Consider the following 22,425-nt stretch of genomic DNA (forward strand, 5'->3'; position numbering starts at 1 on the left):
ACAAAGAGCCAGCAGGTGAGCCCCATATCTGTGTCTCCATCAACCTAGCTCACACTGTTAGCCCCTCCCTAGTGATTCCCTGAGACTCAGTCCCATCCAACTTGCAGGCTCATCCAAGTCCTTTCCAGTGGCTTTTCCATACAAACAGCTTCTCTGAGCTCATGCTTCAAACTTTCCTAAAATCTCTCAAATGTTCACAAACCCAAAACAAGCAGCATCTGGCCTCAGTGTGCCTTGTGCCTCTTACTAAGTAGCCCCAGATGCAGCACTAGTGGTAGCCAGCCTTGACAACTCCAAGCCCAGCACAAGTAACAGCAGTCTGCAGATTGCTTTATAACTCATGCTGGATGGCCCTGGACAAGGCACAGGCAAAAGGGCCTGCACCTACTAGACCTAGCATATTAGGTGGCCAGCTTCAGAAGCACCACTTAACAACTTCCACCAGAGACACACTCAAGGGGCAGACTCATCAGGCACCAGAACTCTGATGAAGTGAGTCTTGCTCTGTGGAGTTGGGTCTTGCACAGCAGATCCTGTGCTGTGGTTGCTGCCAGTCCTCACAGCTGATTGTCCTGGGGCTAAACCCCTCCCAATGACATTCCAATAACAATCAAGGCTCAACTATATCAGAAGGGTGCCCACAGCCCGCAAAGGGGGCAAACCTGGAGAGTCTATCTTGGGTGACAGGGGATGCTATGCCACTGAGTGCTACAGGACACCTTCGCTACTCTGCCAAGACTGGAGGACATAGCCACTCTACCTAATACATAGAAACAAACATAGGGAGGCTACCCAAATGAGGAGAGAAGGAAACACGTCCCAAATTAAAGAATAGAACAAAACTCCAGAAAAGTACTAAACAAAACAGATAAGCTATCTACCAGCTGCAGAGTTCAAAATACTGGTTATGAGGATGCTCAAATATTTCAGTGAGAATTTCAACAAAGAGATAGGAAACGTAATGGACATAGACAACATAAAGAACCAGTCAGAAATGAAGAATGCAATAACTGAAAGGAAGAATACATTACAGGTAATTAACAGTAGAGTAGATGAAGCAGAGAACCAAATCAGGGATTTGGAAGATAAGGAAGCAGAAAATATCCCATCAGAACAGCAAAAAGAAAAATGAATAGAAAAAAAGAAAAGAAAAGAAAAGAAAAGAAAAGAAAAGAAAAGAAAAGAAAAGAAAAGAAAAGAAAAGAGGAGAGGAGAGGAGAGGAGAGGAGAGGAGAGGAGAGGAGAGGAGAGGAGAGGAGAGAAGAGAAGAGAAGAGAAGAGAAGAGAAGAGAAGAGAAGAGAAGAGAAGAGAAGAGAAGAGAAGAGAAGAGAAGAGAAAAGAGGAGAGGAGGACAGTGTAAGGATCCTCTTGGGATAACATCAGCTTATTAATATTCCCAACATGAGGGTGCTGGATGGAGAAGAGAGAGAGCAAGAAATTGAAAACTTATTTGAAAGAATAGTGATGAAAAACTTCCCTGACCTGGTAAAAAAAATAGCCATACAAGGCCAAGGTGGATAGTACTTTACAATGTGCCCATCACACAGCACAAGGACTCCACAAATGTTTGTGTGACACTTTTATAAACACCTTCAAATCTGAGCCGAGGCTGAGTGAATCAAATAAATATGTGCCTTACACACACACCAACGTTATTTATTCTAAGATGAATCTAAATAAAATATTGTCGCCAAAATATTTAGGTTCATAAGCATATTCTTTAAAACATGACCAGTAGAATAAATATAAAAAAGAACATTCACCTCACTAACACAAAAATGAAAATTAAAACAGGATATTTTTTCATCCATCAAATTAGCAAAGATTTCAGAATTATAAAGATGTCAGGACTGTGTGGAGAAAGTCAGGTATTCTCATTTGCAGTAGTAATTGATGCAATGTTTCTAGAAAACACTTGGAAGTATGTATCAAAAGCCTTAAAATATCTGTGCCATTTACAGTATTATGTATCTTTAGCAGCTTTACTTTTCTATATCAAAAAAGACTGGAATCATCCTTAATAGCCATCAAGATGAGAGTTTAGTAAATTACAGTATATCCATGAAAGTAGAACATAGAAGCAGCTATAAGAATATTTCTGAAAACATGTGCAGGGGAAGACTGAGGATGTACAAGTATATAAGCTATATGAGTGCATTTATCATTTTTCATTTTTAAAGAAAGGTAACAAAAATACACAGAAAAAAGACAGAAAATAAAGTAGAAAATTCACTATACTAGACCAATAGTTTATTTCTAGGTTGTGGGATTCTAGATTATTTTTGTTTTTTTCTCTATAAATTCTTATATTGTATAAGGTTTTCTAAAGTGATATGGATTACTTTTAAGTCAGAAAAAGAATTATAAATCGTATTTTGTCAAAACATGGTTAACAAGAACAGATTCACTCCTGGTTAAATCCACTGAAAATAATGTTATTAATGAGAATGCCATGATCAGCAAACTGCAGTCAATCCAACTGCAACAAATCACACTCTGAAATGATTTTATAATCTTAAAAAAGGCAAGTCTCTACCCAAAATTATATGACAGAGGTCTTAATGCCTGGGTTTGCTACTAGGGTTCAAGGCTTTCCCTAAATCAGGGAAGACTGATTAGGAAGACTGATGAGGTCTTGATGCTATACCAGCCTTTTGCTTGATATAAAAGGCCTTTCAAAATTGTACGAAAATTTCCACAGGAATTTAGACACCATTTTGAAAGTCAGTTGTGACATGTCTTGACAGTTGTCACTGTTAGCGAAAAGCTTCCCCCACTTTTTTTTGCCTTTGAAATCATAAAGCATTCACAGAGTGCCATCCATTGAGGAGAACCCTTAAAATATATACCCCGTCATCCCCCTTTCCATCTACACTAATAAAAGACAAACATGCAAATTGACCATACCTTCGCTACACCTTAAGCCATGCCCACCAGCCAATCAGAGCAACTATATGCACATTAACCCAACCAAGATGGCGGCCGGGAGCCACAGAGCTGGAGCAAGCAGGAGGCTTGGTTGCTCCAGTGATGGAGGAAGCCAAGCCTCCCACCTGCCGCAGCCAGCTCTGAGCTCCACTCAAGGCAACAAAGTTTCAATTATAGAAGATAAATAAACCCCAGATACCTGCTTTCAGCCAGCCGTGGCCACGGATCTGGAGCGAGCAGGAGGCTTGGGTTGGCCCTGCAATGGAGGAAGCCAAGCTTCCCGCCTTCCCTGGCTGGCTCTGAGCTCCACTCAAGGCTACAAAGTTTCAATTATAGAAGGTAAATAAATCCCAGAAGCAGAGGCTGGGAGCTTTTGTCGCCAGGGGGCTTGGCCAGCCTGAAAATGGACCTCAGCCCCTCACAAAACCTCCATGGGGTGAGGGTCGCCCACTGGGGGGGGGGGCTTGACCAGCCTGCAAACAGCCATCAGCCCCTCACCCAGGCTGGCCAGGCACACCAGTGGGGACCCCCACCCTGATCTGGGACACCCTTCAGGGAAACCAGCCTGCCCCCACCCATGCATCAGGCCTCTATCCTATATAATAAAAAGGTAATATGCAAATTGACCCTAACAGCAGAACGACTGGGAATGACTGGTCACTATGACACACACTGACCACCAGGGGGCAGATGCTCAATGCAGAAGCTGTCTCCTGGTGGTCAGTGTGCTCCCACAGGGGGAGCTCTGCTCAGCCACAAGTCAGGCTGATGGCTGCCAGCACAGCGGTGGTGGCGGGAGCCTCTCCCGCCTCCTCAGCAGCACTAAGGATGTCCTACTGCAGCTTAGATCTGCTCCCTGCTGGTAAGTGGACATCCCCCGAGGGTTCCTGGGCTGCCAAAGGGATGTCTGACTGCCAGCTTGGGCCTGATGCATGGATTTGTGCACCAGTTGGGTCCTTCAGCCTGGCCTGTGCCCTCTCACAATCCAGGACCCCTCAGGGGATGTCGGAATCCCGGTGCACAGATTTGGCCTGATCCCTGCAGGCCAGGCCGAGGGACCCCACCAGTGCACAAATCCATGTACTGGGCCTCTAGAATGCATATAAGATCCTTGGTTAATCTCTTACTGCTCTTCCTCTTCCCCCTGCCCTCTGAGATTCATCAGTCTGTCCCATGTTTTCATGCCTGTGTGTTGAGCGTCTCACCCATGGTGGTCAGTGCACGTCACAGCTACCAGTCGAATGGTTGAATGATCGCTTAGGCTTTAATATATATATTTTAGATAGACATGCCTTAAACTTCTGAGTAAAAGTAAAAATCATGAAATTTACAACAGGCCAATCTGCTATAATATTTTACTAGTTTTCACTGGTTTTAAAGGTTGCGGAATGAAATAAGTAAACAAAATCAGCATTTTTTACTCCTTGCCTTTTGTAAATGTTTAGTGGTCTTCAATGATTGACTATTTCAGTGCACTATTGGGAGACAGGGAATAACTCTTACAGGTTAAAAATTTAAAAGTTTTAGAATGTCACCTCAAAACTTCACTAATTTAGTAAATTTCCTTTACTAAACTGGTGTGGAAATACAGTTGACCCTTGAATAACACAGGGGTTAGGAGAGCTGACACCCCAACCTTGTGCAGTAAAAAAATCCACATATGACTTTAAACTCCCCCAAAACTTAACTACTAATACGCTATTGTTGACCAGAATATTTATGGATAAAATTAACAGTTGATTATGATATTTTGTATGATATATGTATTATATACTATATTCTTACAGTAAAGAAAGCTAGAGAATAGAAAATGTTATTAAGAAAATCATAAGGAAGAGAAAATACATTTATGGTATTTCCTGAAAAAATCCAAATATAAGTAGACCCACATAATCTAACCCCATGTTGTTTGAGGATCAACTGTACCTGGTTGAGCATAATCATCAACCAGAATGCCACCTTTCTACTTAGCAGTGACAATTCTTCATTGTTCATGCTACATCTGATGCAGTACCAAGATCTGCCCTGAGGAGTTTAGACACATGGCTATTCCAGCAAAACATGATCAAAGAACACACCCTCCTGGGGCTACTTCCTTAGGGGCTGCAGAATTGCACAGTAAGGATGACAACATGGTTCAAACTGGGCTTTTCCAAAGATGCACACATGTATACAGAGAAGTTCAAACTGGGAAAATGAAGAGAGGGAAGTCTTAATGCTCAGAAGTGCAAAATCCTATCTTAACACTGTAATGTAAGCTGTGACCATCTCCTCACCAATAATGTGTGCGTAAATGCTCTGTATACATTAAAATCAGCAGGAGTTTTAGCTATGTTATTATTAGGATTTCCACTATTCATTCTTTAAAAATAACTTCTTAGGAACTGCAGCGAATTATGAGAGATAATATATACTTCAAAGAGAATATTAATATTAAAACTGCATATTGTTTTTTAAACATCTTTATTGTGGAAGTATTACATATGTCCCCTTTTTCCCTTATCGACCCCCTCCAGCTCACCATTGCCCCCCACCCAGGCCCTCACCAGCCCACTGTCTGAGTCCATGGGTTATGCCTATATGCATACAAGGTCTTTGGTGGATTACCTCCCACCCACCCCACCTCTCCCCCTTACCTCCAAGATTTTGCATTATGTTCAATGCTTCCATGTCTCTGGATCCACTCCATTCATCAGTTTATTTTGTTAGTTTCCACATATGAGTGAGATCATGTGATACTTGTCTTTCTCTGACTTATTTCACTTAATATATGCTCCAGGTCCCTCATGCTGTCTTAAAGGGTAAGAGATTCTTTTTTTTTTACTGTTGCATAGTATTCTATGGTATAAATGTACCACAGGTTTTTTATCCACTCATTTACTGATGGTCACTTGGCCTGTTTCCAGATCTTAGCTATTGTGAATAGTGCTGCTATGAGCATAGTGGTGCATACATTCTTTCTGATTGATGTTTTGGGTTTCTTAGGATACATTCCTAGAATTGGGATCACTAAGTCAAATGGTAGTTCCATATTTAATTTTTTGAGGAAATCCTATACTGTTTATCATAATGACTGCACCAGTTAGCATCCCCATCAGCAGTGTACTAGGGTTCCCTTTTGTCCGCATCCTCAACACTAGTCATTTGTTGATTTGTTGAAGGTAGCCATTCTGACAGGTGTGAGGTGATATTTCATTGTTATTTTAATTTTCATCTCTTTGATGATCAGTGACTGAGCATTTTTTTATATGTCTCTTGGCCATCTGTGTGTCCACTTTGGAGAAGTGTCTATTTAGGTCCTTTGCCCATTTTTAAATTGGATTGTTTGTCTTCCTTTTGTTAAGTTGTGTGAGTTTCTTATATATTTTGGATATTAACCATTTATCAGATGTATCATTGCCAAATATGTTCTTCCATACAGTGAGTTCCCTTTTCATTTTGTTGATGGTTTCTTTTGCTGTGCAGAAGCTTTTATTTTGATGGAGTCCCATTTGTTTGTTTTCTCCTTAGTTTACTTTGCCCTAAGAGATGTATCTATAAACATATTGCTATGAGAGATATCTGAAATTTTGCTGCTTTGATTTCTTCTAGGATTTTTATGGTTTCCCAACTTACATTTAAGTCTTTTATCTATTTTGAGTTTTGTTCTTCTGTATGGTATGGTATAAGTTGGTGGTCTAGTTTCATTTTTTTCCATGTATCTGTCCAATTTTCCCAACAGCATTTATTGAAGAGACTGTCTTGATTCCATTGTATGCTCTTGGCTCCTTTGTCAAATATTAATTGAGTGTAATGGTTTGGGCCAAATTTGGGGATCTCTGTTCTGTTCCATTGATCTATATGCCTGTTCTTGTGCCAATACCAGACTGTTTTGATTACAGTAGCTTTGTAGTATAAGTAGATATCTGGTACTACTTTGTTCTTCTTCTTTCTCAAGATTGCTGCAGCTATTTGGGGTCTTTTTGGTTCCATGTAAATTTTTGGAGTATTTGTTCTCGATCTGTAAAATATTGCATTGAATCTGTAGATTGCCTTGGGTAGTATGGACATTTTAATGATGTTGATTCTACCAATTCATAAACACAGAATATTCTTCCACTCATTTATACCTTCTTTATCTCTTTTTTCAATGGCCTATATTTCCCAAGTACAAGTGTTTTACCTCGTTGGTTAACTTGTATTCCTAAGTATCTTCATTTTTTTTGTTGTACTGGTAAATGGGATTTTTTTTAGTTCCTCTTTCTGAGAATTCTTTGTTGGTGTTTAAAAAAGCCATTGATTTTTGGGTGTTGGTTTTGTATCCTGCCAAATTCATTTATTAAATCTAGTAGTTTTTTGATGGAATCATTAGGGTTTTCTATGTTCAATATCATGTCATCTGAGAATAATGAGAGTTTTACCTCCTCCTCTCCAATTTGGATACCTTTTATTTCTTGTTCTTGTCTGCTTGCTGTGGCTAGGACTTCCAGTACTATGATGAATAAGAGTGGTAAAAGCAGACATCCCTGTCTTATTCCTGTTCTTAGGGGAAATGGTTTTAGTTTTTGCACATTGAATATGATGTTTGCTGTAGGTTTGTCATGTATGACCTTTATCATGTTGAGATATATTCCCTCTATTCCTACTTTGCTGAGAGTTTTTATTAAAAAATGGGTGTTGGGCCCTAGCTGGTTTGGCTCAGTATATAAAGCATCGGACTAAAGAATAAAGTGTCCCAGGTTCAATTCTGGTCAAGGGCATGTACTTTACCTGCAGGCTCCTCCCAGGCCCTGGCCCTGGTTGTGGCACATGTGGGAGGCAGCTAATAGATGTGTTTCTCTCACATAAATGTTTCTTTCTGTCTTTCCCTCTCTCACTCTCTCTAAAAATCAATGAAAATATATCCTTGGGTGAGTATTAAAAAATAATAAAATTAAATTTAAAAAAATGTGTGTTGGATTTTGTTGAATGCTTTTCTGCATTTATTGATATGATCATGTGATCTTTATTTTTCAATCTGTTTATGTGATGTATCACTTTTATTGATTTGCGAATTTTGTACCAGCCTTGCAACCCCAGAATAAGTCCCACTTGGTCTTGATGTACGATCTTTTTAATATATTGCTGAATGCAATTTGCTAATATTTTGTTGAGGATTTTAGCCTCTATGTTCATCAGGGATATTGGCCTATAATTCTCTTTCTTTGTAGTGTCTTTCTCTAGTTTTGAAATTAGAATAATGCTGGCCTCATAAAAAGAGCTTGGAAGTATTCCTTCCTTTTGGATTTTTTAGAATCATTTGAGGAGGATAGGTGTTTATTCTTCTTTGAATGTTTGGTAAAACTCCCCTATGAAGCCATCTAACCGAGACTTTAGTTTGCTGGGAGTTTTTCTTAATCACTGCTTTTATTTCATCAGTTATTATTGGCCTATTCTGGTTTTCTGATTCTTCCTGCTTCAGTTCTGGAAGATTGTATTTATTTTGGAATTTATCCATTTCATCCATATTGTCCAAATTGTTGCTACATAATTGTTCATAATATTTTCTTACAATTCTTTGTATTTCTATGGTGTCAGTGGTTACATCACCACTTTCATTTCTGATTTTATTTAGTTGTGTCCTCTCTCTTTGTTTCTTGATGAGTCTGGCTAATGGTTCATCAATCTTGTTTATCCTTTCAAAGAACCAGCTCTTGGTTTCATTGATTTTTTTGTATTATTTTATTATTATTATTATTATTTTAGTCTAGTCTCTATGCCATTTATTTCTGCTCTAATCTTTATTATTTCCTTACATCTACTTACTAAGGCTTTTCTTGTTGTTTTCTTTCTAATTCTTTAAGTTGTAGGGTTGGATAACATTATCTCCTGATGGTTCAAAGGTCGAGTTGCATGGGCCTGGGCTGTGTGCAGTGGGAGGTTCTCACCACCCTAGTGTCACTGAAGAGCTCTGGCCCTAAGATGTGTGGTTGTTGTTGGTTGGTGGGAACCAGGCTCGCTCTGTGCCAGTGTTGCCAGCGCTCAATGTGGCCTCGTATGTGCCCTTAGAATTAGGGACCCTGCCTGCACTGTGCTGAAATAGAGGCCCCCCTGGATCGTGTTGAAAACCAGAGCCCCCTAGCTTGAGCCAGGAGTCAGAGTTCCCCAAGAGTCCAGTATCAGAGTCTCTGTTGCTTCGCGCGACCTTGCCTAGAGAATCAGGGTCCCTGTGTGCCCTTGCACCAGGAATTGGATTCACTGGCTCTTAGTATGAATGCACAGGGAATCAGGATCTCAGGCACAGATGATAAGAAACACAGTCAAGTCACTGGTGCTTGGTGCTGCCTCCTGCCCCGAGAAACGGGGTCCCTGGGACTGTGCTAGGCAGACAAATTCCTGATCGAGTGATTGCTCCCAGCCCAGGGCTCTGATGCCCGCAGTGCGCACAGGATTAGTTCCTGGTGCTGTGCGCGAGTTTGCTCCCAGCCCAGGGCTCCAAAGCCCGCAGTGCTCGTAGGATCAGTTCCAAGGTGCTCGCGCACTTCCAGGCCAAAGTTCCTGCAGCGCTGAGGCCCCGGCAAGGGGTAGGTCTATCAGTTAGTTACTCTGGCGCTGCCCGTGAGCCTGGGGGAAGGGGAGATGGGCTCTGTTATCACGGATCTGCCGCAGGGATTTCTGTACTTTTGGTGTCCGAAGATCTGTAGCCGTGGTCGCAGGTCTCTGTCCCCAGTGGCTGCAGGGTCCTGGTATGCCGGGTTGGATAACATTAAAAGTTTTTCTTGTTTTTTGAGGTAGGCCTGTAGTGCTATGAACTTCCCTCTCAGTACTGCTTTTGCTGTGTCCCAGAGATTTTGGGTTGTTGTATGTTCATTTTCACTTGTTTTCAGTGTGTTTTTTTATTTCTTTCCTGATCTCGTTGGTAACCCATTCATTGTTTACTAACATTCTACTTAGGCTCCATGTGTTTGAATTTTTTGGTGGGCGGGGTGTTTTTACTGTAGTTGATTTCTAATTTCATTCCACTGTGATCTGAAAAGATGCTTGATATGATTTCAATTTTCTTTAACTTGTAGAGACTTGTTTCATGTCCTAACATGTGGTCTATTTTTATGAATGATAAATGTGCACTTGAGAATAATGTATATTCTGTAGCTTTGTGGTGAAATGTTCTACAAGTCAATTAAATCCATCTGATCCAGTGTGTCCTTTAGAGTCACTGTTTCCTTGTTAATTTGTTGTCGGGAAATCTACCCAGTGAAGTCAGCGGGGTGTTAAACTCCCCTACTATAACTGTGTTGTTGTCAATCTCTCTCTTAAAGTTCTTTATAAGTATTTTAAAAATATATTTAGTTGTTCCTATATTAGGTGCATATGTTTACCAAGGTTATATCCTCTTGTTGGATCAATCCCTTTAGTATTATATAGTGACATTTGTTGTCTCTTGTGATGGCCTTCATTTTGATGTCTATTTTGTCAGCCATGAGTATTGCTAACCCAGCTTTTTTTTCTTTTGCATTTGCATGGAAAATTTTTTCCCATAACTTCACTCTCATCTTGTGTGAGTCTTTTGTTCTGAGGTGGTTCTCTTTTGATAACATATAGTTGGGTCATGTTTTGTATCCATTCAGCTACCCTATGTATTTTGATTGGAGCATTTAATCCACTTAAATTTAAGGTTATTATTGATAGGTACTTATTTATTGCCATTTTAATTCTGTATGGCTAGGTTCTCTCTCTATTTCTCTCCTTGTTACAACAGTCATTGAGCCTTTCTTGTAATGCTGGCTTGGTGGTGATGTACTCCTTTAGCTTTTTTTTTTTCCCCTGGGAAGCTCTTTATTTCACCATCTATTTTGAATGATAGCCTTGCTGGATATACTAATCTTGGTTTCAGATCCTTGCTTTTCATTACTTTGAGTGCTTCTTGCCATTCCCTTCTGGCATGTAGAGTTTCTGATGAGAAATCAGATGTCAGCCTTATGGGAACTCCTTTGTAGGTAACAGTTTGCTTTTCTCTTGCTGCCTTGAAGATTCTCTCTTCGCCTTTAACTTTTGGCATTTTAATTATGATGTGTCTGGTCATGGGCCTGTTTGGGTTCTTCTTGCTTGTGGTTCTCTGTACCTCCTGTACTTGTGTGACATTTTCCTTTACCAGGTTAGGGAAGTTTTTGGCCATTATTTCTTCAAACACGTTCTCTATCCCTTTCTCCCTTTTTGCCTCTTCTGGCACACCTGTTATGCCAGAGTTTTTGTTCTGGCATTAAGAAGGGTTCAGCAATCTGGAGAAAGGCTGTGGGTAACTTAAATAGTCAAGAGACAAAATATAATTTTGAAAGGGATATGGGAGTCAGAGGAGCTTAGCTAAAAAGAACTTAGATCTCCTTGTCTCAGGACCCCATGCTTTTTATTAACACAAGTTGTCCTGAGGCGAGGCAGAGATATACACTTCAAAGGGTTAGGGTTTCCTATACAGAGGCATTGTCAGAATGGGGGAATTAGCTTATGGCTATTCAGGTGTTTGGCCAGTAGGAGGAAATAGCATGTAGATTAAGATGTCCTGAGCTGTCTGGCAGCAAGCAATCATCCCTTTTCAGGTTTAGGGAAATGCCATCAGCCATTCCCAACAGGTGACAACATATGTGGCTCAGCCCTTGTTGAGTTCCCAAGTTCCATCAACCTTTCGATGAAAGTCTTGAAATTATAACATGTTAGAATTGGCTTCTGGCACTGCTATTTGAATATTGTTTGGTTTCATGTTGTCCCACAGCTCTCTTAAGCTGTCCTCTTATTTTTTAATTGTTTTATTTTTTTTTATTTTTGGTCCTCTGATTGAGTGATTTTTTTCAACCCTGTCTTCCAATTCACTGATTTAGTTGTCAGCTTCCCTTAATTTGCTGTGTATTCCTTCCAATGTGTTCTTTATTTGTGCTGTGTCATTCTTTATTTGTTTTCATAGTTACTATGCTGTTGAGAATCTTTACCATCATTATTCTGAACTCTGTATCAGATAAATTTCTTATCTCCATTTCATTTATCTCTTCTTCTGGAGAATTCTCTTGTTGTTTCATTGGGGGTTGTTTCTTTGTCTCCTCATTTTGTCTTCCTGTTTGGGTTTGTGACTATGTATTAGGTAGATCTGCTATGCCTTTAAATCTCTATTGCAGGCCAGTGTCAAACACTGTTTCTGACTAATTAGATCAGGAAAAGACTCAAAGCTTCCAGAGACTGCCTCTGGCTGCAGACTGATAGGATTGCCTCTTGAATAGCTCTCAGGCAATCATCCACGGATCTGGTGGTTTTTTTTTTTCCAATAGGGTGGGGCAATTGCTTCTGCAAGGAGGATAATTATTATTCTCTTAAATGGCCTCAGAAACTCTGCACCATGGGGTAAGGTGTTTTCCAATAGGGTGGGTCACCTATCTTCCCTACAGGCACAGCTGCCTGTATAAAAATGTCTGCATAAGAAAGATGACTTCTGCAGCATGAGGGAATGACTCAGCTCCAGAAACCAAGGTGTCTGTCTCCTGAGTTCTAACCCCAGAGCTCCTGATCCTCACTTTTGCTTACACAGCTCCAGTCCACTCTGTCCTCCCTCTGCTGGACCACAAGGTGAGTTGCTCCACAGAGAATTTTGTGCATTGGCCCTTTAGTAGGGTACCTGCATTTCCAGCCATTTCTCCCTGGCAGACAGCAACCCGCTGCTTTTCACAGCCTTATGTTATGTGGCTACCCTTCTTAGTTCTGGTGCTCTCTCCTGGAGTGCCAAGCTTGAGGATTAGACCCCAGAATTCTCAGTGGCAAACCCCACAGTTGAGATATCTCTCCATAACTTTAGTTACAGTCTGTGGGAGCCCAGCCAGTCCTTTCATGACTCTGCCCCTCCTACCAGTCTCTATGCGGTCTCCACTTTCCATCCTCATTTATCTGGATTCTCTCCAGTGAGTCTTCTGTTGATTATGCAGGAATATATTCTGTATTTTAGTTGTACTTCCTGTTTGGTCTTGGGAGTTTGTCCCTGCAGCACCCAATTACTCCTCCACCATTAATTTCTGTTTGTTCTTATTTATGACATTATCACATTTCCTAATACAACTTAAATAGAATATTTCACCAATATTGCCTCCTTAAAATGACAATTTCATCACTAAAACATAAATGAAAATAGAAACAAGTACTTACTCACAATATCACTTCCCCAGAACAGAAGGACAGCCAACATTGGGAAAATAATAGTAAGCACATAGTCATTTGCAGAAAACCATAAAGCTGGGAAGAAAAAAAACCCCACAAAAATCATGATTAATATTTATATCATAAATTTATGTCCAGCCAATTAATGGTCAACAGTGTTATTTATTGTGGAGATGGAAAATTAAAATAATAAGTTAAAACTGTGGTCTTATATAAATACATAAATAATTACAGATATATTTAATTAAATAACAAATATTAATGAAACAAAAAAAAGTTAAGTATTTTCCACCACATTTTCCTTAAGCTGTGACTTATGGAAAGAGGTAGTATACCCCAAGAGCTAAGAAAAGGGCTCCACAGCCACATTTCCTGGGTTTGAAACACAATTCTAACTTGCAATTTGTGTGATCTTGGACAGTCTAACACCTTTCTGTTCTTGAGTGGCTACAACAAGTAATGACACCTTGAAGGACTGTAGTTAACTGTTAACAAAATTAAGATATGAAAATGGCTAAAAACAAAGCTTGACCCCTCAAAGTGCTCAGTGAACACTAACTGCAGTTATTATTATGGGGTCCTGTAGTGATTGCCTGTATGTATAATGTGCCAAGAATTTACCTCAAAGGAATAGTTATCTTCCTGTAAAGACTGACTCAGGGGACAGGAGTGAGGAAGTAGTACAACTGGGTACCCTACACTTGGTCTTATTGTGACCTAAGAGTAAGACAGATGTGAGCCTGAGCTTTTCTGAAACTTACTCTGGAACAGAGGATGAATTCATAAATAATTAGTCTTAAAATGACTGCTGACAAAAACTAACATGAGGAGCTTTAGGTAGTAAGGAAGCTTCTATCAAGTGGAACATGTGTTACCCAAACAATGAAAATGCAGCTACCCATCCTATAGGAAGGAAATTGTGATATTAAGACTTCTAATGAAATTTGCTGAGAACTTTAAAAAATTATGTTTAATTGCATCTGATCAATGCTCAAGGCCATGTTTTTATTGATGAAATTTCTCCTATAACAATAAAGCCAGGTATATGCACTGAAAGCCTTTCAGAATTTGCCTAGACTGGAGGACTTGCTGGGTGAGGAACACTTCTGAATAGTGCACAAGGCAAGCACTGGCGTTGCTCTGAAATGATCCCTTTCAAAATCTCCACTGTATCCACATGTGAGGATCCTTGTGGGCTTTCACACCATAATGCTAGTCACACATTTCTTGGGTTAAGCTTATAATGCTAAACTCTGGTAAATGTTCACAGTCTCCCCAGAATATAACAACACTATCAATTCTTATCTTAGAGATAGTAGCTTTCCAGATTCCAGCATTTTGCCCTGTACATGGCAGAGATTCAATACGTTTATTATTGATGGTTGATATAGTCATAGGTTGAAATATTGAGTGAATAGAAGACAAGCTTTTGTGATGCTCCCATGGTTGCAGATCCACCAAGAGACTGATGTTTTCAGGTACCCTGAATCAATGCCACTTTAATTTACAACTGAATTACTGAATCTCTTCCTATACCAAAGGAAGAACATTTCCATTCAGCCTAAAAATCCTATACGAAAAACCTTTCTGAATTATGCGTAGGTTTTCATATGACTGAAGGATCTAGTAAAAGCTCTATAATCTACTGACTATTTTTAATTAACTTCTTTTCCTCTACCCACTTTATTATTTGGTTTTGAGTTGGAAACATTAACTTCCCAATCCTTATAATTATTATATGAAGAATTATGAACCCCTCCTTACCACTGAAAAAATGGAGATACAGTGAATTAAGGATCTTAAGTATGTATGACCCAAACTGCATCTTGATACCCCTCTAAGCACACCCGAAAAGAAAACAAAGATTGGCCACCATTAATCCACATTCAACTAGGTAGAATTCTCTATTAAGCAATTTCTAGTTGTCATTTATGTTTATATAGAGGCCTAGTGCACGAATTCATGCACCAGTGGGGTCCCTCAGCATGGCCTGCGGGATTGGGCCGAAACCCGCTCTCCGACATCCCATGAGGGATCCCAGATTGTGAGAGGGCACAGGTCAGGACCAGAGACCCCACCAGTGCATGATTGGGGTCAGGGAGGGACTGTGGGAGGGCTCCAGGGCATGTCTAGCCCATCTCTCTCAGTCCCAAACAGCTACAAGAAGCAAGCTAACCTACCTGTCAGAGTGTCTGCCCCCTTGTGGTCAGTGCACATCATAGCAACCGGTTGACCAGTCGACTGCCCCCTGGTGGTCAGTGCATGTCATAGCAAGTGGTTGAGCAGCCTTAGCATATCATTAGAATATTACGCTTTCATTAGTTGAACGGATGACTGGATGACCAGACACTTAGCATATTAGGCTTTTATTATATAGGATTTGCAAAAAAAAAAAAAAAAAAAAAAAAAGCACAACATAGTAAAAATTGATTCCACTGCCTAAATCCCCAGGATTCACATGATGGGAAAATTCATCAAAATAAATTTGTAAGAACCCTGCTTCAATTAACCGTTTTGGGCAGAAGAATTTCTTTCTATTCCCTTAAAAAATGGTGCAAAACTATGACAATACCAGATGCTGGCAATGATGTGGGGGAACTACATTACTCATATGTTGCTGATGGGAATGTACAATGGAACAACCACTCTGGAATACAGTTAGGCAGTTTCTTAAAAAACTAAGCCTATACATACATACAATCCAGGAGTTGTAGTTCTATGCATTTATCCAGAGAAATGAAGACTCTGTCCACATAAAAAACTGTACATGATGGTTTATAGAAATGTCATGAGCAGTAGCACAAAACAACTGAAAACAACCAAGACGTGCTATAGTGGGTGGCTGGTTCAATAAGGTGTGATATACCCATAGCATGGAATGAGAGAGAGAGAGAGAGAGAGAGAGAGAGAGAGAGAAATTGCTAATGATGCTGTTGCATGACATGATTGGGGTCTATAATAGATAGGGGTCTATAACAGATCTATAATAGATCTCAAGAGCATTGTGCTGACTGAAAAAAAAGCCAGTCTCAAAAGATTACATACTTATACATAAAATTTTGGAAATGACCAAAGTATTGATATGGAGAACAATTTGTACTTAACAGGTTAGGGATAGTAAGGGAGCAGGTGACTATAAAGGACTTGCATGAGGCAGATATTTGTATTAATAAGATAGTTCTATATTCTGATTGTGGTGGTCATTACAGCAATATACACATGTAATAAAAAGAAAAAGAAATATATACCCATTGTACTATTGTGAACTGGGTGGTTTTGGCACTTAACTTCTGTTACATAAAATGTAACCACTGGGGGAAGCTGGGTAAGAGTACACAGCACCTCTCTATTCAATCTTTGAAACTTCATGTGATTCTATAACTCTTTCAAAAAATAAAAATGGGTGCACAGGCAAATGTCTGAGTCTCTGGTAAAATCTTCTACATTCTCTAGAACAAAACACCACTTTCACATTTTAACGGCCCCAACAGTAACCAGAGTCCATATTTTATCAGGGGACTTTGAAAACAAAGATGAAACAATCACACGGAAAATTACAAACTTTGTCTTTATCCCAGAGATTGGTATTCCTTTCCCATCCACCTTCATCCCATCTCATGGCCTTTAAGTCTCGAGTTTACAATTCTCTCAGTGACCTACATTCTACTCCATAAACACCCTCCCCACTGTGAGTTAATGAGATTTTCAATATGGAGAGATTTTTGAGCAGAAAAGCCTTCCAAATTCTGCTCTTAGCCATCTCCTGCCCATGCTGCACCACACAGACACCCCTCTCATGACACCCCAGCTTCAACATCTCATTCAACTTCATAAAATAAATGTCCCAGGATGACAGCTAACATTTGTAAAGTACTGTACTTTGGTTTGAAAAGGACTGGTCCACAAGGGATCTCATGATGCTTGTTAGACTGGAGAACACATGAAAGCAGGAATCTCTTTTCATCCCCATTGTAGAGATGAGGTAATTTGGACCCAGTGAAGTAACTTCTCAAGTTCAATAGAGGCAAATGGTTAAGTTGAAGAATCAGATGTCCTGATTCCTAATCCTAAACAATGTCAAAGTATTCCATCAGAATAAACACCCCATTTCCAATCTGGTAATAGACATTTCATAACAGGAAACGCTAGAAGAATAGAAGGCAAATAGTTGATTCAATTGAATGGTCTGATCCCATCTAAATCAGAGGTTCTCAAAGGCTTGTCTAATCCTGAGAGCAGTAATATGACTAGTGGTTCTAAATAGAGCTTTCAAAATAGAAAGTCAGTATGCACCTGTATGTGGTTAAAGTAATCGGCTGGCATGGCAAGGACTAGAAAGAAAGCAGATTGTTTACTTCAGCTAGCTTTACTGCTTTATGCAACTCCCCAGCCCAAGTCTGCTAAGAAAGGCACAATCATGGTGCTATAACCAAGGCTGAATTCAAATTAATTCTATTAGATCCCTAGCTCTCCCTCATCTTGACCAAGAAAAAGAACAAACACCATAGCAGGAAACATCATTATGACCTGATTTTTGATTTTGTGATTCTCCTTCTAATCTATCCTTTCCAGCTGGAGCATGGCTGGGATTTGTCAGTCCTTGACCAAAGTGCAGGTAATAAAAAAAGCTACATCATTGGAAAGATCATGGAATATTAATTACATGAAAGATAGTACTTTTGAGAGCAGCAAACAGAAATGCAAATTAAATGAAACTAGCACCCCTACACTAGCAGAATAGTGCTCAGAACAAAAGTATGAGAACCTGATAATATGGAAATAACAAACAGCAAAGGAGTTTTATTATGAAAAGTAGAAGAGAAAGTAAAACTCATGATCTTAAAGCTGCTAAACATTGCATAATCATCTGTTAGTCATAATCTACTTTTTCATTCAAAGGAGTTCCTCACCCAATTTGCCCCCATTTCTCATAGTATTCGGCCACTGCAGGACAAATAAAAGGGAAGATTATGAAATTCTTACCAATACGATATTTTAGTTCTATGGTGGTTTCGCCTTCTCTAGTTAATTCTGTTACTTCACAAGTGTAGTTTCCTGGGACAGCATCGCTCTTGTCCATCATCAAAGAGGCATTGCCTGTTAGTAGTGCATTTGGTATGATGTATGCACTCGGAAAGTCACTGATGGGATTGGATTCATTTTTATCTCCATCATAGAAGAGAATTTGTTTATTTCCCAATCTCCACTTTACAAACATTTCGTTAAGGCTCATTGCCCCCACATTGGTGACTAAGCATGGGATGGTGAGAAGAGTTTCATTGCAAATGGTGTACTCTACAGATTCAACTGTAGTAAATAATAGCTGAGTTTTATCTGGAAAAGAAAAAGAAAATAGTTTTATTTTATTATTGAATTCTATAGCATAAGATCTTAGGAATGTTACAAATCCTTAAGATAAAAGAGCAATGCTTTAATTGTCCCCTTAAGTAAGCAGTGCAGCTACAGAGAGAAGGCAGGCCAGGTGAAGAAGAGAAACACGTTATTCTAATATTAACCTGCACAGATGGTAGACACCATTGTAACTATTCTTTATTCATTCTCAGAAATACACAGTACACATTACCAAGAGTCTTGGGAAAAAATTCAGCAACCTGTTTTGGAACATGCAGGTGTAGTATTTGGCTTCAGAAGCTTTGAAGTAATCATTGTTGCTCACTGATGTATGTAGAAAAATATTGTTCTTACCATGGAAAATTTTTGAACAGAAAATCAAACCAAATATTACATTCAGTCTCAAATTCTATTTACTGCCTCCAAACAGAACTTGCTAGACCCATATGAAGTTTATCTCTATCTTTAGGTTGCATTTCCAAGCAATGTGGTGAGCTATCCTGTACTTTAATATAAAAAGGAAATCGGATGAATCACATTGTATCTTTCCTCTAAGATAGGAAGTCTTAGAATACTAAGGAGAAAAAAATATTCTCTGGCTATATCCCATTGCAACATACTGACAGCAATGGACATTTAGTTTGCAAACATTAAAAAGAGATATATACAATTGAAAGGCACTTTCTCACTCCCACATTTCATTGAAACTACAGAACAACAATTTCCAAATGCATATTGCAGGTATTCCTTCCTCCTAAAAACCATAAACCACTCAACATAAAGCTAAGAAACAGTTGAAATCAAGAACAGATATTGCTAATAAGTAGGTATATTCTACTAATCACTTCTCAATATGATAAACTACCAGTTGTCTTATGAAACAGGGGTTGGGAAGGTAATTGCAATCACTCATCCTTCACCTAAAATGTGCAAGATTATGGAGAAATTGCAGTTATCTTCCATATTATTCAGCCATCTATGAACTCTTTTATATAAGTAGTTGTTGGATTTTCCCTGAAAAAACAAAGCACTAACAAATATAAATATCAACTTTAATAGTTCATCCTTACAATTCCTTCCTTCTATATTAATTAGGAATAAAACTCAGGGCCATAACACATTATTATTTTAGGAACATAGTATTTGGTAAATGCCCATTGAGTTGAATGCTAGGATGCATTTGAAATATGAACTGAACAAGGTTCAGAAAGCCTGAGTACAAATTCTACCTGTCCCTTGCCAGTATGTGACCTTAAGCAATTTAGGCAACTTTTCTATGCCTTGGTTTACTCTTTGCAAGTAAAGGATCAGAAACGAACACCGGACAGCTTCACAGAATTGTGGCGAGTATCAAAGGAGTAAATACATGGACAAGTGCCCTCTCAACAATGCTGTGCTGTACATATGCAGGTAATACTCTAAAAATTGGGAAAAACAGCATTTTTACACAATGATCTAAACCTTCTCTGACTGGGAGGTGCAAATTGTTATGTTTCTGGGAATTTGCAGTCTGAACCAAGCTTGTGGTTCACAAGCTCACTTCTTCCCAGTTCTCTACACTTCTAGCCATCCCTGTATTATGATCCCCAGGCAAAACCTAGACTTCCAATTGTGTTTTTCAAAATCATGGGGTTCTGAATTATTTCCCCTGAGATAGAAGCATTGAGGGGGAGGCTACAGTGCACAACAGGGAGAGAAGAAAGTGGTTGTGATGTTGGAATTAGAAAACAAGGGAAATATCAGAAAATATGGTGCACAATTTTGAAATGGACAAAAGGATTAGTGTTCTTTCAGTGGGGATCTGGGGAATATCTGACAGATCCTTTGGGAATATCTGATTTTGTAGGGGCCTGTGCCTTTCACTGTGTTTTGTAAGTTGTAGAACTCGGACAGTAATGCAACTTACTCCTGTCCATAGAGAGAGAAATAAACTTTGTTCTGCAATGGATTTCCAGCTGGTGGAAGAGAGGTTTGAAAAATTACATTTTATTTCCCTAAGGATGTTGACCAATTGCATATATTCACTAATTTATTTCAGCATCACTAATTGCATATATGTATGTCTTTTCTCTCAATGTTCTTTAAAAGCCAAGATGGCCTTACCATCTTGCTAGCTTGCTTATGTGACAATTTCATAATTATGCTTAGAGAATGATTTCCTGCAGAATAGAGGAAGTACTAATTGCACTGCATTATTTCTTTTGTAAAATACAAAAATATAAAAGCTGAAGCCATTTAAATAGAATTGGCGCTCTTAATAAAATTCAAATAAAATTTACCTGGATAAGCCATAACTTGAATAACCCTTGCATTATAATTAATAAATAAGGGTAGTCCAAAAGTCTCACTCTACCAACTGTTAATCAAAACTTCATCTTCTATAAACACTTAAACACTATAAGTAATAAAATTATCTAATTTGGGTTTTCTCTCTTTTGTCTACTGCCTTCTGATGGAACAGCAAAGTGAAAAAATGTTTGAAACAGAACAAATAAAACAACACAAATAATTAACACGAGTAAGAAAATTCTGAAAAACCATGATATTCTTACAGCAGTCTAAATAAGATAGAAAGGTATTAATACAACCACCAATGATGCAAGCATTACAAATAAATTAAAAATAAAATGTAAAATTATTTTACATTAAATGCCAAAAATATTGGACTCTAAAATCTCTGTGAATACCAATCACTAACCTAACCATCTCCTTCCTCAGTCATGAAGACGGCCAATATATGGCTCAATATATGGCACAGAGAAGGCTCAATATATGGCACAGAATTATTAAAAATTGCAGCAAACATTTATTGAAAATTATCTGATATGTGGATACAATGACGGGGGGAGGGGCAGGGACTATGAATTACCTTTTCAAACTTCCAATTCTCATTTGGGGGATTGATATGCACTTTTTATAACACAGGATTACTTAAGTGTGATCCTTCCTGTATGAGCAAAGTGCTCTGGAAGAGCAGGAAGAGACAGTCTTACAGGTTTCTAAGAAAATGTGTGTTGCTACCTGGGGAACAACATAAAAGTGTCATAGTCCCCGCCCACTTGAGTGGTCTTCAATCTTTTTACACATGTTCCATGTAAAGTTTCTCTCTTTTGTAACAGCCCTTAAATCACCCTCTTTCTGCAGCAACTTACTCCATAATCTCCAAAGCAGTCCTCTCTTCATATTTCTTAATTCAGATTGAGTCCATCAGTGATGCCAGATGAGAAGCCAGAAGCTTTTAATAATCCTCACCTTAAAATTGACCTGCAGCCCCAACAATCCACACTTCCCTCTCCTCTCACCCCCATTTCTCCTCTTCAGAAATGAATCCCCTTCCCTGGGAGGTAGTTTCTATTTTTGCCTCCCCACCCATCAATCTCCTCAAAGACTTTCCTAGTTGAATATCAACCTCCTACATGCCCCTATTCCATTTACATAGGTTTTGCTTTTGTTTGTTTTTAAACACTTAAAAACATGCTCAAATATTCACCAACTTGAGGAAATCCCTCATCTTTGTCTCTCTTGACCCTAGCAACACAAAATAAAAACGTAGAAGCATTTCTTCACTTTGTTTCATTTCTTAAGTCTCTGCCACCTGGCTGCCATCTCTGCCCTTCAGCTTCACTACAACAGCTCGTTCCAAAGCCACCAACAATCCCTTGTGAAAACTCGCATCTGTATGGTTCACTTTCTATCTCAGCTTCTCTACAGTTCTTGAAGAAAAGGAATACAAATCCTAAGAAAGGATAGCATATCCAGTGGGGAGCTCCTTCTTTGTGCCTATCCCTTGGCCTCTACACTATATCTCTAGATTCTGAATTTCCTTCTACTGTTTGTTCACCCATCCCAGCTTCCTTTCCTTATTGGAACCTATTCTGTGATTGACAATAAATATTAGTGTTCCTAAAGGCTTCACAGTCAGCACTACCTCCCCCTCCCCAGTATTTACCCATATTCATGGTTCTAACTTCCAACACACGTTTATTTAATCAGGT

The 22,425-nt window shown here is 39.1% G+C and overlaps 1 protein-coding gene across 1 annotated transcript in view; it reads right to left on the minus strand.

The window, feature by feature from the left end:
- Positions 1–22,425, minus strand: part of LOC102419199 (leukocyte surface antigen CD47-like) — a 127,728-nt gene that overhangs the window by 22,038 nt on the left and 83,265 nt on the right. The window contains exon 3 of the mRNA XM_023754959.1: positions 13,067–13,153. Coding sequence (XP_023610727.1) covers positions 13,067–13,153 — 87 coding nt within the window. The remainder of the gene's footprint in view (positions 1–13,066; positions 13,154–22,425) is intronic.

The sequence above is a fragment of the Myotis lucifugus genome, unplaced genomic scaffold (genome assembly GCF_000147115.1).
Source record: "Myotis lucifugus unplaced genomic scaffold, Myoluc2.0 scaffold_67, whole genome shotgun sequence".
Taxonomy (NCBI): domain Eukaryota; kingdom Metazoa; phylum Chordata; class Mammalia; order Chiroptera; family Vespertilionidae; genus Myotis; species Myotis lucifugus.